Raw genomic sequence first — 18,508 nt, 5'->3', positions numbered from 1 at the left:
GACCTAAATCAAATCCCTTATGATTTATACAGTGGAGGTGATGAACAGATTCAAGGGATTCGATTTGGTAAACAGAGTGCCTGAAGTACTATGGATGGAGGTTTCTAACACTGTTACAAATGAGCTTCCCTGGTGGCTCAGACAGTAAAGTGTGTGCCTACAAAGCGGGAGACCGGGGTTCAACCCTTGGGCGGGGAAGATCTCCTGGAGAAGGAAATGGCAACCCACTCCAGTATTCTTGCCTGGAAAATCCCATGGATGGAGGAACCTGGTAGGCTACAGTCCATGGGGTTGCAGTCAGACATGACTTAGTGACTGAACAACAACAGAAACAAGATGGGGGTAGTGAAAATTATGGTAATAAACATAAAATATATTTTCTAGAAACACTTCCATTTCATGGAAATACAATGTGAAGACCATATTAAGCTAAATATGAAAATGTAAGTTTTATTAAAAAAAAAGGCAATACAAACAGATAAAAGTAATATATGAAGAAATTTCCAAAACAAAGGTCTCATCTACAAAATTATTTACATGTTTAGGGCCCATATGAAAAAAAATATGGTCCCCTGGGTCCAGTATAGACATAAGAGCAGTCTATAGTAACACACTTTGGAAGAAGACTTTTGTAGTACTTCCCAATATGTGATATTTACCAAATAAGGAACACTCTAGAAGGGGCTTCAATGCTCAGAGGTTTTAAGACCTTGGCTTTAATGATTTTGAAGGTAAGAAACAAAATCAATCCAGCTTGCAATGGGACATGACAGTGGCCTCCAGTCAGTGGCCATGGTCATGCTTCTGAATGGCCCTCCATTTGGGGGCAGAGCAATCTGCAGAGATGATAGATTTTACTGATGCCCTGCTACCTGCACCAATAAAATTACTGGATTATCTTATAAAGACAAACAGCAATCTTTAAACTCTTTCAAAAATACTTACAGAGTTTCCGACAGAATTTTTTAAAGGTCTAGATTCACCAAAGATCCATTACTTTCCTAAGTTCTAAATTTACCTCCTTAACTCTATTCCTGCTTAAAAGCAAAAGCTGACAGTTTCTCATTCGTAGAAAGATCTAAAGGTTTTTGCTTTTTAGGTAAATTCAAATTCTTCATTTTTTCTTCCTGGTTTTCAGTTTCCTGACTTTCATCGACCACACGTTTTCGCTTCTTTTCTTCAGCTCCATCACTTGCAGTTCCTCCTTTGGCCTTGGCAGCCCATGCCTTTGTAAAAATATTTGAAGAGAAAAGATTTTTAGGAAATAACAAATAAATAGGAAGGAAATGATTTATTTACTTTTACAGGAAACATTATGCAGTAAAGCAGCATAATTAGCACTTGAATTGTGAAGCTAATCATTAAGGGTTCTCATTTTTTTGAAAAATAAATTGCTTATTATTTAATTGCAGGGCACATTAAAAAATTTACATTCTAACTATAGTATTTCAATCTAAACTCTGCTTGTATTTAACCATATTAACCATTAACCATTAAACACTATAACTACAGGTTATAACTAACAGTTCCTCCTCCTCCTACTTTATTTTCCTTCCCAGTCATTACTGTTGAAAAGGGTACATGTGACCTGTAGAATTTTTCACGTTAACCGACTGGATTTAAGAAATGTTTAAGGTTTACACTAAAAATGCTGATTACATTTTAAGTATTCAAAAACACGACCACAAGTTTTGCCATGTCTCTTCCTCTTTTCCTGCATAAGCTGACAGTTTCAGCTTATGGTCTTATTCATTCAGATGCCATTTTATTTAATACTTTAGAATTTTTATCCTTTTATAAATGCTCACAAAATGCTCACAAAAAATGAGAAACATGAAGATGCTAATGAGATTCTAAAGAAGGTTAGAGGTGGTTAGACTAGTTTCTAGTTTCCTCATTTTGCAATACCTTTATTTTGTAAAACCAGTTTATCAAGGTAAGTATCTATGTCACAAGGTACCCATTGCTGTACCCTTGTCATCCCTGGGGAAGGTAAGTCTGAGATTTGATACAATATACACATTCCTTCCCCTTGTAAAAGAAAGCTGCTCCTAGCCTTTTTCTACATGGCAGAGAATGACCTAAGAAGCGATAGGTACAACTCACCTGTCCTAATTTCCACATGAAAGGCTAGAACAGAACACCGATTGTTTCCTCACAAAGCAGTATTCTCATTTAGTATTCAATGTGTAAGTAAATAGTATTTTAAGAAATTCTGCTTACAAGGGCTCTAAAGCAGTTGTCCAAAAATGTGAATTAATTCCAGTTTTACTTACTAATTTTATTTGATTCTGACTTAAAAGCAATGTACTTTTTCTTGGGCTATTCCCCTAACTTACAATATGCAGAAACTTATACAGATGTAGGTAGTATATCTGCCAAAAAATTAACCATCAACACTAAATAATTATTATATAGATCTAGATGTCAAACGGAGAAGACGATGGCACCCCACTCCAGTACTCTTGCCTGGAAAATCCCATGGGCAGAGGAGCCTGGTAGGCTGCAGTCCATGGGGTCGCGAAGAGTCGGACACGACTGAGCGACTTCACTTTCACTTTTCACTTTCATGCATTGGAGAAGGAAATGGCAACCCACTCCAGTGTCCTTGCCTGGAGAATCCCAGGGACAGGGGAGCCTGGTGGGCTGCCGTCTATGGGGTCGCACAGAGTCGGACATGACTGAAGCAACTTAGCAGCAGCAGCAGATGTCAAAACTGACATTTCGTTTGTTGCATCTCCTCTCCACCAAGAGTTTGAGTGTATTCAGTTTTACAACACAGAAAAAAAGCATTTTCTATGGGAATTTTTAAAAGCCAGGAATTCACTAAAGTCTCAATGTCAGTACAATTATGCTTACCTTCCTTTCTTCAGTTGACAGTACTTTAAATCGAACCATTCCTTCTTTTATTATGTCTGCTTCATCTGAAAAGTCAGGATTGTCAGACAAAATATTACTTCTGTTTTCTTCCAGCCACATCTGGAACCCAGTCTTAGGCCTAAAATAGCAATTATGCAAAAAAAATTTTATACCTAAGACAGTTCTGGAGTGCTTTATGATTTTTCAGGTTAGTAATTAACCATTAGTCTTTGCATACCTATATATAATGTAAGACAGACACAATTAATTACTTGTTAATATTCATAATTACATATTACTTAAAACTGCCTAGAGACCGCAGCAATAATGAGTTGAAAGAAATCCTTTTTAAGATCAATTCAAAGGGATTATTCACATTTATATTTTCCAAGCACTCTTTAATGAATATTGACAGGCTCAAGGTCTCCAATCTTCTTAGCCCCTCTAGTCCGATAAAGCCTTTCCATGAATTCTTGGTAGCCTTTCTCCATTCCCTAAACCAGCTATCTGAAATCTTCATGATTTCTCTCAAGCTCCTTTCTCCTGCTAGCACAGCTGACCTGGGAGTCTAGGTCAGTTCTTCTACCATTATGTAAAGCATGGACACAGCATACATGTCAATGTTACTAGATTTCAGTTCTGACACAAACTGTTTTTTAGGTCACATCTGAAGATTTAATGCAAATATTTAACATTTACTGATCACTTTTCTTCTGTATAGGCTGTTGAAAGTATAAAAATTTAATCTTCTTAAATAAAAATTTCACTGTTTAATAGCTAAATTAAATTCAGGACAAAATAAAAAAAATAAAAACTACAGCTACCCCGTCAAATTAAATTGGTTAACACGAGATGTGAGAGTTGGACTATAAAGAAAGCTGAGCGCCGAAGAATTGATGCTTTTGAACTGTGGTGTTGGAGAAGACTCTTCAGAGTCCCTCGGACTGCAAGGAGATCCAACCAGTCTATCTTAAAGGAAATCAGCCCTGAATATTCATTGGAAGGACTGATGCTGAAGCTGAAGCTCCAATGCTTTGGCCACCTGATGCGAAGAACTGACTCATTTGAAAAGATCCTGATGCTGAGAAAGATTGAAGGCTGGAGAAGGGGACGACAGAGGAGATGGTTGATGGCATCACCGACTCAACGGACATGAGTTTGAGTAAACTCTGGGAGTTGGCGATGGAGAGGGAGGCCTGGCGTGCTGCAGTCCATGGGGTTGCAAAGAGTTGGACATGACTGAGCAACTGAACATGAGGTACCAGTTACATGAAATACATAAAGTTAAAAATGAAATGGTGAGACTTTTCTGGTGGTCCAGTGGTTAAGAATCCTCCTATCAATACAGGGGATTCAGATTCAATCCCTGCTCAGGGAAGATTCCACATGCTGCCAGACAACTGCAACTACTGAGCCCACCCATACACTGCAACCGCTAAAGCCCACACGCTCTAGAGCCCACTGCAACAAGAGAAGCCACTGCAATGAGAAGCCTGTGCACCACAACAAAGACCCAGGGCAGCCAAAAATAAATAAATTTTAAAAACTGACATGGTGACTTTTTCAGTATAGCTGATGTATTTCAAATAAATCTAGCATACAAGAGATCAAGAAATTTGGTAACATAATGAGTTGGTGGACAAACAGGGACTCTCGTATTGCTGGGGTGTGTATAAAATGATACAAACATCCATGCAGAGCAATTTTGCAGTATCTTTCAAAATTATAAGTGTACATTAGCTTGAACCATATAGGAATCCATCTTACAGCTGCTGTTGCTGCTGCTTCTAAGTCACTTCAGTCGTGTCCGACTCTGTGCGACCCCATAGACGGCAGCCCACCAGGCTCCTCCGTCCCTGGGATTCTCCAGGCAAAGAGTACTGGAGTGGGTTGCCATTTCCTTCTCCAATGCATGAGAGTGAAAAGTGAAAGTGAAGTCGCTCAGTCGTGTCAGACTCTTCGCGACCCCATGGGCTGCAGCCTACCAGGCTCCTCTGTCCATGGGATTTTCCAGGCAAGAGTACTGGAGTGGGGTGCCATTGCCTTCTCCAATCTTACAGCTATATGTATATAATATTCATATAAAGTTATTAATTGTACTACTATTTGTACCAGCAAAAGATCAGCAATGACTTTCTGTCTACTTTCAGAGAACTAAATAAATTATGGTACAGCCATTCAATGAATGTAAAAAGATTAAAGAAACTCTTCATGTAGTAATAAGGAATGATCTGCAAAACCTGCTCTTAAGTGAAAAAAATAAGGCACAGAACAATGTACATACTATCATTTTTGTAAACTAAAAAAAATGCATAGAATAATTCTAGAAGGCTATAGAAGAAATTTGTGCAGTGAGTATTTGTGCACAGGGAACTGAGTGGATAGGAAAAAGATTTACTCTTCACCACACATCTTTTTGTATCTTTTGACTGTGTTTCTCCCATATAACTATATTATTTAAAAACAAACAAATGAAAAAATGAACTAATTAAAAAATATAGTATCCCAGTAGAATGTGTCCACAATTTAAAACAGATAGTTTATCAAAGCATACTTTAATAAGTAATGTAAATAGATACTAATCAATATTTGTGGCTTCCCTAAAATTACATGATTTCAGAATGCCCACTACCTGTGCCAATGTATTATTTATATTAATGAATAACAGGGCCACATAATTTTGTATGGCTACTTCTATGTGCCTTTTATTGGAATATTGCATCTTGAGAATACTAAAGTTTTCTATGTACTGACCTTTGGTTTTCAGTGTTTTGAGGACACACAGCTGGGGTTTCAGATGATGAATTTTTAGGATTTTCTTCTTTTACTTCCTCAGTCCTGTCAGCTTGGGAAGTTCTTTTCTGGAAAAAGGATGCTGCAGATGCCTGTGAAAACAAACATGTGAATACTGCAACAAAATCTAGCATGATTCTGTATGTTATGAGCAAATTTGGAAAAATGTGGAGAAATATCTATTATTATTTAGAATTCTTACACTAACATGTAAGTCCTAAGGTTTTCTGTTGAAAGTAAATATTTATACACATGCATACAAAACTTCCAAAAAACTATACCTCAAATTAGTTTACCTATTTTACTGATGACAAATCTGGGATAAAATTACCAAAACCAGGACAAAATCTGGGAGGAAAACTCAGAATACAGAACAGGAAAGATTAGGGCCAGCTACTAAGCTAGCTGTCATTAAACAGGGACAGGCATCAGAACTGTCTAGGAAATGAAAAAAATATAGACAGATGCCTGAGTCCCTGTCCTGGGTCTATATATTAATAGTAATACAATCATGGAAGCGACATCTCATCACATTGTCACAGTTACTGGGTAATCCCGTCACACTTGAGCAGAGAGGCTACACAAGGTCATGAGGACCAGGAGGCAGGAATGATTGGGGCTCTCTGAGTCTCTTCTAAACAAATGCTAATACACATCTCTTTCAAAAATCACTGGCTTGGTTTAATTGGGAGCATTTTTAATACTTTCTTAAATATCTGGCAGCTGTATAATATGATTTAAAGTATTAATATTTTAAAAAAGTGATTTCAAAGCAAAATTAGAATTGAGAACCACTGCTCTCACTACACTATCAGTTATAAACAACCAGAGACTCCTGTCTCATACCTGAAAAAGTGAACAAAACTAAAGTAAGACAAAGAGACCACGAGCTGTTTACTGTAGATGGAGGCAGCTGAAATCATACCTGCTTAGGTTTTGGCTTTGGAATCAAGGGCTTTATAACTGGAGACTTTTCATTATCTGTAGCTCGATTAAGTGCAGTATATTTCTTAGATGATTTGTTCATAGTGTCTAAAATATTAGTTGAACGTCCTGAACTCACTGAAATGGCTGGCTCTTTGGAATTGCCCGATACCTAAAGAGCAAACTAGTATTAGCATTTCATAAAGCTTAAAGAAGGAAAAAAACCCAAGAGATTTGTTTTTCCTTTAAATTTCTATTAGGTTTATATTGTAGTCTAACCTTTAGAACTGAATACATTTGGTATAATCCAGACTGATGCACATATTCCCAAATACCACATCCCCAAGAAAAATAGGGAGTACCTTTCAAAACTGTAGGTTCTTAGAAGATAAGTAGAAAATAAAATTCTTGGTCCAAGTATGAACTAGTGCTGCTTTCATTTTTATTTTAAAATATTTACTTACTTAAATATTTTAAAATTTAATCTGCTGCAGTCTTTAATGCCTCTAAGTCTGGGGAGGGTCATCTGGTAGTTTGGAAGTATCTCTCTGTATGGAAATGTATTTAAGTGATAGAAAACATCACTGGAAAGAATTTACCTTGAAGGGGTTTATTCGTCCTTGGCTGCTAGAGGTAACTGCACCTTTCATAAGAAAGAAACCCTCACTTAATAGTCGTAAAACTGAGAAGACTTTTGACTTCTACAATAATGACGAATATTTTAATCTGTATTATATGAAAATACTGTACTTTGCAACTTTAAAACTATTAATAACTATATGCGACCTCTGTCCTACTGTTAAGACGAAATAAAAGCTATTAGATGAGAGCTATTCCAAGTTGCCACTATGCAATATATTTACACATATACAGTATGTAGAGATCTACTCTTTTCTCACATTACCAAGGAAAAATGGTGCCTTATTTTAGCTAGTTGTTAATTCCTCTACAAGTGCTCTAGATTCCACCCCTGCTTTTCAAGAAACTGCTTTTCAAGAAATTCCCATTCCTGCTTTTCAAGGAACTGAATTAATGGCTACATGCATCATCACTGACTTTTCCTTCTTTATTGGCTTCTTAAGTTTCCTAACTTAAAGAAACAAATAGAAAACAAACACATTCTCTGCCACACACAACCCTCATCCCTCATATAATTTTCTCTCACATCCCCTAAGCAGTCAAATTTCTCAAGAGCTGTCTACACAGCTATTCCCATTCCCTCACTATTCATATGCTCCTCCAACCAAAACATGGCTTCCAGCCCTACCACCCTGCAGGATCTATTCTTTCTAAGAACTCAATAAACTCTATGTAGCCCAAACTGGTGGACCTTTTCCAGCCAACACCTTATTTGACCTCTCAACAACATTCCACACAGCTGAGGGCTCCTTTCTTTTTGAGAGTATCTCCCCACTGACTTCTGAGATAATGCATTCCCTGGCTTACCTCCTTCCTCTCTGTTCTCATTTTCTTTTGATGGTTCCTCCTCCTCTTCCTCTACCTGATGTTTAAATGTAGGGGATTCCCCAAGCCTAAGCTCATTTTCTCCTCACTTTGATCCTCCCCAGTGCTCACTTACACATACCTGTGGTTTAAATTGTTATACTCACGTCAACAATCTTAACTTCTATATCTGCATCCCAGAGATACTACTTTCCCGAGCTCTTGACCCAAACAGCCCACAGTAATTTCATCATCCTCCTATCTAAAGATACATTTCCCTACTCCTGACTCAGTAAATGGCACCATCACTCACTCAAGTACTCAAGCCAGAAACTGACAGCCATTCTCCACACCCTGAACTTCCATACCCTCTACATTATTTTCAGAAATGTCTCTTCAATTCCTCCCTTTCTTCAACAATCACCACCACCCCAGTCTAGGTCACTATCAATCTCACTTGGGACTACATCAGTAGCCTCCTTATACACAACCCTCCTCTGCACAGTGTGCCATATATGCTCCTGATTAAAACCTGCAACAGCCTTCCGGCAACCCCAAAATAAAGGTCAAAGTCCTTACCATGGCCTGCATGGTTTGGTTCCTGTTCACCACTCCAAAACCATCCAGCACCGATTTCTCTTTGCTCTCTGTCCTCTGTGAACCACTCTTCAAAGTTCATACATGCTGTCCCTTAAGCCCACATGATTCTCTTCTGCTCCCATCTACCTTCGCCTGGCTGCCTCATTCCTCCTTGAGATCTCCACTTTAAACATTCCACGAGGCGCTTCTTGGGGTCCCAACTATCCCCCACCACTGACTAGATTACAGTCATCTGTTATATGCTCTTTTAATAATCTGTACACATGTAGAAGTATATTTTCAAAATCAGAATAATGTATGTATATACTTTTAAAAGCCAACTGGTATAAGGTTTATGCAGGGATCAAATATGCACATCCACTTCACTTCTGTATCTTCCCTCTAGTCAAATACCTGACACACAATAGGCGTTTAGTAAGTATCTGTTAAATGAACACAGTTTCACTAACATTTCTGATTGAAAATAACAACTACAACAAAATAGGCCCTGAAGAGTAAGGGGTATTTGAGTAGATGTAGCACTTTAAGGATTACTTCAAAATTTCCTTGATATTTACAAAATCAAAAATGTCTTACCTGACTTAAGAGCTGGCATATCAGAGGAATCTGCACTTTTGAAAAATGGGTTGTCTCCTATAGAATAATTAAAACAATATAGTGTAAATGGGAATATAAAGGAATCTTCTGTAATCAACAATCAGACAAAAAGACACCTTGAAAATGTATGGGTATTCAATTTCCCTCAGCCAAGTAAAATGAAGGAAGTCACACAAATGACACTTCTCATCTTTAAACTGCCTTTAAAATGTATTTTACCATGTTTGTGTATTTCTGTATTTTCTTCTGTATTATCAGCTTCTCCATTATCCTCCGTATCTTCTTCAACTTGATTTCTGAGCCTTGGCTGACTCCACTCTGTAGAAGTATTATTATAACTAAAAAAGAGTAATATTATTCAATAAAGAGCAATGAAAAGACCAGGTCAATATTGCAGGATTGTAAAACTCAAACAACTGAGTATTTCTTACCCAACATTCAACTTTTTCCTGAAATCTTCTTCTTCCTCTTCCTCAGCTTGGGTGGCTGCCAATTCTGCTGCCTTCTCTACAGCCAGTTCACCAAGTCTTTGGGCCAATATTAATCTCCGAGAACGAGAAGCATACTTAATGGCTAAATTCACAGCATTCTGAGTCATTAGACCAGCAAGTTCCACACAACGAAATTCCCGCTCCAGTTTACAGGAAAGCTAAAGGAAAAAAGGGTGGGAGGGGATAAATTATGTTAAGTAAAACTTTTTGAAAAATAAAAGAAAGATACTCCTGGTAGAACAAACAGTTTTCTTGAGACTGTATCTCTGATTTTAAGATGTACATTTTTACACATTTTAATATCTCTTGAAGTTGAAAGCATCTTACAATTGATGGTGAGTCAGTTTAATTGGCAGCATTTTTTCGTAAGTGACTTTTACGCTCAATAATGAAATATGACATAACATTTCACATTATAAATTGCAAGAAGAGTAAGGGATTTATTTAAAATTAAAAAATGGTTTCCCACCCATTCCACCACCTGCAGTCACCAAACAGGGTAGCAAACTGAAAGAAAGAATAGATTGTAAATGATTTGTTTGTTATTACTTTGTCCAGAAGTGGCACACAAAAGCTACTAAGTGAATTTGGGTGGGCAAGTAGATTTACCCATTAGTTTTCTAAGTATGATTGTCCATGATCTCTAACTACTAGAAACAGTTATACAATTTCTAAATTAGCAAGCAACCTCCTTTTTCTTGCTATATTTTTTATACTTGCAATATAAAATGAAGAACACTCATTTATCATCTCCCACAGAACATGGACTTTCTTCTGGTATGAATTTTAACAACTCAAAGTAAGGCAACTGAAGTATTTACAACATGAGGAAAATGAATACTTTGAAGACAACTAAAAGTCTCACAACTCATGGAAGTATTATCTTGTTACTTAACATGTCAAATCTGATTCATCAGCAGACGCTTTAGGTATTTACTTGCACATCCTTCTCAAGTTTTCAAGAATCACTTATCTATAAATAGTACCTCTCAGTCTGGATGGTACACTGCCTCAGGAGGCATTTGGAAATGAAAGTAGTATAGTTTCCTAGTAACTAGGTGGAACTATGGGCATTTGCCAGGGGACAGGAATACTAAAGAACTAACGGAGTGCTATGACCACCCTGCTGAGGAACACTGTACTCCAGGGTAAAAGCTCCTCTAGGACTAAAGCATGAATAACTCAAACAGGTTTCCTTACCTGTGTTGTAGGAAATAAAAAGGTTACTAGTTCATGTTGGTATACAAATGGGACTTTGTAAATGGAACAAAACTTTCTCTACAGTAAACTAATTAAATTTCTTTAATACTAAACTCAAGGCAGTGTTACATTGAGGTGACAGTGGTGAATACCACCACCTTTGGAGACTGAAGTTACAATCAGTTCTATGGACTTAGATATCACTTTTCCCTCAGAACTCTTTTTCTCAACCTTAAAATGAAATGAAAAGTCTGGGCCATTTACTCTCTGAGGAAATACTGAGGTCTACTTTGTATTAGACACTGTCAGTGCCTGGTAAATGGCAGAGAACGAGACATGGTCATGGCCCTCAAGGGATTTATAGTCCAGTACAAGAAGAGCAGAGAAGAAATTACATTATATTCCTCCTCATAAACCAACCTACAATGAGAACACAAACTTAAGAACTTTATCTTTCAAAAAGTTCTTCTATCTTTAAAGATAAATGTACTTAAATATCCAGGGTACCAAACCTGGTCACTGGCTACAAACTTTTACCACACACAGATGCCTAAGAGGATAACAAAAGACAGGCATTCTAAAAGCCTGATCAAAATTCTTAAGACTGCTCATTCAGCCTTGGAGATCTAAAAGTCTACACTCAAACTTTATCCATTGCATATGATAAGAGCAGGAGCTGGAGCCACTTCTCAAACTTTATGAACAAGCATCCAAATTACCTACAGGGCCTGTTACAGTACAGACCAGTGGGCAAAAATAAAAACGGAGTCCACACCAAAACAGTTTCTTTCTTTCTGTGTTCTGAGGTAGTATCTTTAATATTTTAACTGCAACATCAACTTGGAAACTGGTATTTTTAAGGGAGAAAAATACCAATACCACCAGATACAGCTTAAGAATTGCAGGTTGTGAAAACTGCTAATTCATATACCATTAAGATATTCAACCTAGAGAAAAATTTTTCCCCACTGTATTTATTTTACTCACCGCAAGCATTTTCAGCAAAAGTTCTTGTTGTTCTTTTGTTGCTTGATTTTTAGTGCTCTCTTCATATTCATAACCATTTTTTGCTAAGTAATCAAGGTGGTTGTGAAATATAACTGAACGCCAATACTGTTCCTGCAAAAGTGGAACAACTGCTTAGGGTCAACTATCAGCTGACTATCAGACAAGAGTTAAAATATTTATCGTATGATAGCAGTTTCTGAATAAAATATTTTCTCAAACATTCTTTTCTACAGCTTACTTTGCAATTCAAATTGTAATGTAATACTATGGTTTGACTTTATCTTCTATACTTGAAAACAAGGGGTGGAATACAGTGACTCTTGAACAATGTAGCAGGCAGAAGCACCTACCCTCTGTGTAGTTGAAAATCTGCAAGTAATTTATAGTCAGCCCTCCTTATATGCTGTTGCTCCATAATCAGAGGTTCAGTATCCTCAGATTCAACCAACCTTGGATCATGTAGTACTGTAGTATTTACTACTGAAAAAACCCATGTACAAATGGACCCCCACAATTCAAGCCCATGTTCTTCAAGGGTCAACTGCAGAGCATTTTAAAGATTCTTAGTTATCACAGTTAATGCTCAGTGAACTTGTTAAACTAGATTTGTATAAGCTGATTTGTTTCTTGTTTAGAATTACTAGTTCCAAGATATCAATGACACAGGGCTAGAACTAAAATTAGGCAAGCCTGGTGCCTAGGGTACAAAATTTAAGGAGGCATATTCTCTCAACAACTTGTCCAAGCCTGACAGTGAGTGCCTCACCTAGTGAGGCCCTAATGGTCATACCCATTTACCTCTTAGACAAAGTCCCTGGAAGCAGAGATGGCAACCGGGTACCCTGGGGTTCACAAGACCTCCTCCCTCCCAGCTGCTGCTATTATTTAATTATAAAGTAAGGAATACAGAACAAAAGTCATCAGAATAATTTTAAATGCCTGTGTTATAGGCAGGTATCATCAAACTGAGCATCAAGATAAGATTTGTGCATACCTCCATCTGTCCTTTCTCTGTGGCAGTCTGACAGTAAGGAAGCTTAAAGGACAAAACAGCTACAGCAGGGCGTGGAAGGGTAGGAGGAAATCGAGAACCTTTGCAAGGAATACACCTGTCAGAAAAGAAAGAGTCTCACCATAAAAACTTTAAAAAAAATCATAAAAACTGCTACATTAGAAATTTTCCAAAAGTCTGTAAGTTGGAATAACATTATTCCAAATTCCTCTTTTAAAAATGTGCTTTAGGGGACTTCACTGGAAAAGACCCTGATGCTGGGAAAGACTGAAGGGAGGAGAAGGGGACAACAGGATGAGATGGTTGGATGGCATCACCGACTCCAATGGACATGAGTTTGAGCAAACTCCAAGCTCCAGGAGATAGTGAAGGACAGGAAAGGCTGATGTGCTGCAGTTCATGGGGTTGCAAAGAGTTGGACACAACTGAGCGACTGAACAACTGGTGGTCCAGTGGCTAAGACTCTGTGCTCCCAATGCATGCATTCAATCTCTGGTCAGGGAATTAGACCCCACATGCTGCCACTAATCCTGCATAATGCAAAGAAGTCTGAAGATCATATGTGCCACAATTAAGAGTTGACACCATTAAATAAATAAATATTATAATAAACAAAAAACTACTTCAGGCCTGATTAACTATAAAAACTATCCCTCTACATATTTCAATTACTGCAAAAATCCCTCCCCACATCAGCTTTACTAAATGAACAATCACTAAGTGAAATCAGCTCCTTTCAGATTTTCCTTAGCAAAATGCCCACTTTCAAAATATAGAAACTGTGGCATAAATACTTGTCACAGGATCCATATTATAAAACAGATTACCCTTAAGATAAAAAGGTGATAAAGCATATTCACTTTCATTCTTCAATTTGGAAATACTTGGTAACTATTGGTAGAAAGTGTCATATAAGAGAAAAAGATGATGAAATGTCCAATACAGGTTAAGTATTTATTATTAGATATTAGTGACAGTGAAGCAGAAGATGCACTATCACTATAAAAAGGTTATAATGTATATCTATCTGCTCTGCTATGCCTTATGTGTTAATGGTTCAGTTGGCAAGAACTTTTCTGACTAGATATGTAAGGCACATATATGCCCATCAGGATGAGTACTTATGTAATTTATGAATTAAAAAATATTCATTCATCATAGTGCTTTATATATGTAGAATACTCTTTTAATGTATGTACTCCAAATTATAAGAAAAACATAACTGCACACTCTAAGTACCATACACAAATTTTCTAATGCTCATGAAGGTATTTAAAAAACTAGTACCTTGTTCCATTCTTAGCAAAAGCCATCCCATTTATTTATAATACAGCCTTTTAATCAGGACTTTAAGTGATGACTTTCTTAAAGGAAAATACTAAGTAAAAATTAGGACTTTGGGTTTAAATTTTTTTCATAAATATCTTCTAATATTATCAAATATCCATTAGAGTAGTTAAAAAAATCAATAAGTAGCAATACCCAGGAATATTTTTCAAATTACATAGTTCTTCCCTTCCCTGTAAGATTTAAATACTCCTTTTTCTTCTTTTTGTGACTATACGATAAAAACAAACATGTTTTTAGAGTTCCAATATTTTTTTATCATAAATCTCATTTTCTTTATTCTTCCTCCTCTTTCATAATTTCATATAAATCAGTGGTTTTCATCACACAGTATCAGGTGGCAATGTGAATACTTAAGTGTCTGAAAATCTCTTGTAGCAATTCTATTACGCACCCATTGACAAAACCATTTTAGTCCTGCAAAATGGAAGACAGAATATTTGCATTCAGAAAGAACAAGTCCAACTACATAAATATATAATGTACATTAACAAAATTAGGAGGAACATTAGGAATAATCTTAATTGCCTTAACACTCTTTTCTCTACAAAGTGACAGACTCTCTTGTTTAAAAACATTTTACAACTTTAATACTTTATTGATTTAGTCATAGTAAGCAATTATCATAAAGAAAAACTGATTAGGGTTTTACTAATAGTTTCTTTAAAACCACATTTACATTAAAGTAGAGCACCAATTCACATTTCTTATCCTTTTCTTAACTTTAAAGACTTGAAGTAAAAAGATCTTTTCTCTGTTAGATATCTCTTTCATGGAAGAAGAAGAAAAAACAAACTCAACTAACTGCTGCCTTGATGGGTTCTGCCTACAATGAATGTGTTTCCTAGAAACTGTGGCTAACTCAATTAAATAATAAAATATGAAAAAATAAACCACAGTTTACCAAGGAACAAAATTATTTCAATTCCTTTTCAAATAAGTCAAAAATTTGTTCTCTTATATTAAGCAGGTGAAAAATATCAACCTGGAGAAAACTGGGGCTGATGTCCAGACTAAGTTTCCAAAAGTCAGTGAGTTTGCTTGTCTTCTGTGTTGTAAGGGACTCTTTTCCACATTGGAGGCAATTTAACTCTTTTAGAACATAGACTCAGGAGAAGATAATGATTTTACCAACCAACCCTTCCAGGGAGTTGGCCTATTTATCTTCATGGGGCACAGAACATACAATCAGTACTTTTAACATGTTTGTTAAGTGAACACAACTTGAAGAAAAAAGTTTTATGTCCAAGTGCATTAAAAAGAGGTAAATACTCAACACAATACTGAATAGAGACAGTATGTACTGAGAATTCTAAACTTGCAGTCAAGGAACTAAATTTCTGTTAGCCCACTCCCTATAACAATGTTGTTTAGTTACTAAGTTATATCTGACTCTTTTTCAATCCCATGGACTGTAGCCCACCAGGCTCCTCTGTCCATGGGGTTTCCCAGGTAAGAATACTGGAATAGGTTGCCATTTCCTTCTCTAGCGGCTCTTCCCATCCCAGGGATCAAACCCAAGTCTCCTGTATTACATGCAGATTCTTTACCACTGAGCCACCTGGGAATCCCTTATAACAATAATTAAGTCAAAAACCTCAAAAAGTAACTAAATTACATAGTCAATTCTAAATCAAAGTTTAAAATAAAAGGTTGTAAGAAAATACGAAATGCCATATTTACCCAGAAATCCCCTCTCTCTGGGGGAAATGATGCTAGTCACGCTAATAAACTTAGTTTCTCTCTCTCTTTTTTTTTGGCTGAGTGGTATGGCTTGGCTTGCAGGATCTTAGCTCCCTGACCTAAGGTTGAACCTGTGCTCCCTGCACTGGGAGCTCCGAGTCTTAACCACTGACCACCAGGGAAGTCCCTTAGTTTCTCTTTTGTTTAATAAGCTCTAAGTCAAGCAATTGGTTGAAAACTTCATAGTGAATATAAAGAAATTCTTAATTTAGTGACTAGGGAAAACAAATTAACTAAGTTGACAGGATAGGCGCAATACAAAGAATTTCAAAGTACTTTTAAAAAGAGTCAACTGAGCATTTTCTAATAGCCCACCTCAGCTGCTGGGGATTTTCATGGATACCAACCACCCAGTAGTGATCAGATTTTCCTTTACAGTGTTCTCTTGTGTTACATACAGGAGTCCATGTATGACCAAGCCCTCTGTTAAGCATTCGAACAATGCCTTCTGAATCCACATAACATGGGGTACCTATATACCAACAGAAAAACAAATCACCTGGAATCATAGCTATGTATTTGTTAAATAAATCTTTTTTTCAAAAACACACACTGATTATTTAACCTTCAATTCAAAACGAAGACAAACACCCCCTCCAAAAAAACCAAAAGGGCAAATAATCCAAGATTATTTCCCATAACATTTCATTAACCACAGAGTAAGACTTAACTGAACAAAAGATGAATTCACTGAAAACTATGCCACCTGCTGGAATACAGCAGTTTTTAAAAAAGCCAATTTCAGGAAAGAAGTTAAAACTTGAATCTGATGATTCCTTAGTCGAGACAGACTTGGAAAAATGAGCAGAACCTGATGCAAGGTGATGATATAGAGAAATGCGTCTTTAGTATTCTTCCTCCCCCTCTCTCCTGGTCTCATCACTGTTCTATTCCCAACAGTTCCCCACTGCTCTCTTCCTAAACTTACCTAGGGAACAAGTAAGCATCCCTGTTTCCCCACCTACTCTGCCCCCATTTCAGGAAATGCATGGTACATTTCCCAATTATCCTTTTTTTAATCTGAGACTTCACATCCCTCTTACTAGCAGTTTCCTCAGGGTGTAGATCTGATAGGTAATTGGAAGAAAAAAACCAAAGCGATAAAAATGGAAGTTATTAATGGTCACATTATTGAAGCATAAGTGACTAATATCTCAATAGAAAACACATTCAGAAATGGTTGGATTTTTAAAAACAAACTGGAGTTTCCAATGATGAATCCCCAAGAATAGAAATATTTAAGCCAGAAGACAGGGTTGATAGGTGCCTTAAAATAAGGCACTCCTTAGTGTCCTTCAAACATCTGTCATAACCCACTACTGAGTCTGCAACAGGACACATTCAGTAGAAATATATGAGCCACAAATATAATTTTTAATTTCTTAGTGCCACATGAGAAAAGGGGGAAAATGTGAAGGCAATTTTAATAGTATTTTTATTCAATCTAATATCCAGCACTATCATTTTATCATGTAATCAATGTAAAAGAATTACTGAAATTTTTTACATCCTTTTTTCCATACTAAGCCTTCCAAATTTGGAAAGTATTTTATAGTTATAGCACATCTCAACTCAGATTAGCCACTTTTCAAGTGCTCAGCAGCCACATTTGGCTGGTGGTTACTGTAGTGATCAATGCAGCAATAGAAAATTCCTGATTTCCACGTAGACTCTGCTAGAAAAGCCAAAACTTGAACAGGTACTTGTATCTCCTCTTTGCTAGCTAATAAACTTTCAGAAAAATTTATTTCCCTCTTAGTAAGTTTTCTAATCAGAAGAAGACATCTTGTACATAAAACAGTGGCTACCTTGCCTGGAAACCTTAGTTTTCAGTTCTGTTAACATATTAAAATAAAGTAATTTAAACATAAAATACAGACAAGTTATCTTTAAACAAATTAATTAGGAATAAAATAATGAACAACAATTTTCTTCTTGAAAAATATCTTTAATATAAATAAATTTATCTTGCCTTCAGCTGAAAATCCAACCCATACAAGATAGGATTTCCTTGTAAGAGGAAGAGGATCACCATGCAAAATTTGTTTTTTCTTTTTCCCTAGCTCTAGCAGTTGAACTCCAAGGCACTGATCCCCATCAAATCCTGTACCTAGTGAGAAAATGTAAATATAAGTCAGGTATCAACGGTTATTTAGCTATAATGCTAAATTATAGTTAAAATAATTAATCTAAATTATTTTGTGAATTTAGGTTATTTTGTGATAAATTCCTAGATTAATTAGCAGTACTTTTTATAGATAATCTTTTTATCTGAGGCACCAATAAGGCATTAGAACAGTATGTTACATAAATGAGAACTTTACATAAAATGGTAATGTATGCGGTAATTCTCAAGAATTGAGATTCATAAGTGGTCATTCTCAAGAATATAATTGTAAATATTCAAAAAATGGTAATTCTCAAGAATATAACTGTAAATACTCAAAAAGTATTTACAGAGAGCTTTCTTTGTACCAAGTATTGAGGCTAC

General features: G+C 36.4%; 1 protein-coding gene across 3 annotated transcripts in view; it reads right to left on the bottom strand.

Moving 5' to 3' along the window:
• Positions 1–424: 424 nt before the first annotated feature.
• The window catches only part of WDHD1 (WD repeat and HMG-box DNA binding protein 1), a 55,023-nt gene continuing 36,939 nt past the window's right edge, over positions 425–18,508 (bottom strand). For 2 of the 3 annotated variants that reach the window (XM_006064867.3, XM_044924952.1), the window contains exons 15-26: positions 17,990–18,127; positions 16,333–16,489; positions 12,910–13,024; positions 11,895–12,026; positions 9,648–9,865; positions 9,436–9,554; positions 9,196–9,252; positions 7,176–7,219; positions 6,578–6,748; positions 5,614–5,744; positions 2,860–2,998; positions 425–1,226 (exon numbers count right to left, since the gene is read on the bottom strand). In XM_006064867.3, the coding sequence (XP_006064929.1) occupies positions 1,029–1,226; positions 2,860–2,998; positions 5,614–5,744; positions 6,578–6,748; positions 7,176–7,219; positions 9,196–9,252; positions 9,436–9,554; positions 9,648–9,865; positions 11,895–12,026; positions 12,910–13,024; positions 16,333–16,489; positions 17,990–18,127 (1,619 nt within the window). In that variant the 3' untranslated portion in view covers positions 425–1,028. The remainder of the gene's footprint in view (positions 1,227–2,859; positions 2,999–5,613; positions 5,745–6,577; positions 6,749–7,175; positions 7,220–9,195; positions 9,253–9,435; positions 9,555–9,647; positions 9,866–11,894; positions 12,027–12,909; positions 13,025–16,332; positions 16,490–17,989; positions 18,128–18,508) is intronic. The other variant, XM_044924951.1, reaches the window with a different exon arrangement.

Source organism: Bubalus bubalis, chromosome 11, assembly GCF_019923935.1.
Source record: "Bubalus bubalis isolate 160015118507 breed Murrah chromosome 11, NDDB_SH_1, whole genome shotgun sequence".
Classification (NCBI taxonomy): Eukaryota; Metazoa; Chordata; class Mammalia; order Artiodactyla; family Bovidae; genus Bubalus; species Bubalus bubalis.
Note: the sequence above shows the minus strand (reverse complement) of the source record. Positions and strands in the feature narration are given on the sequence as shown.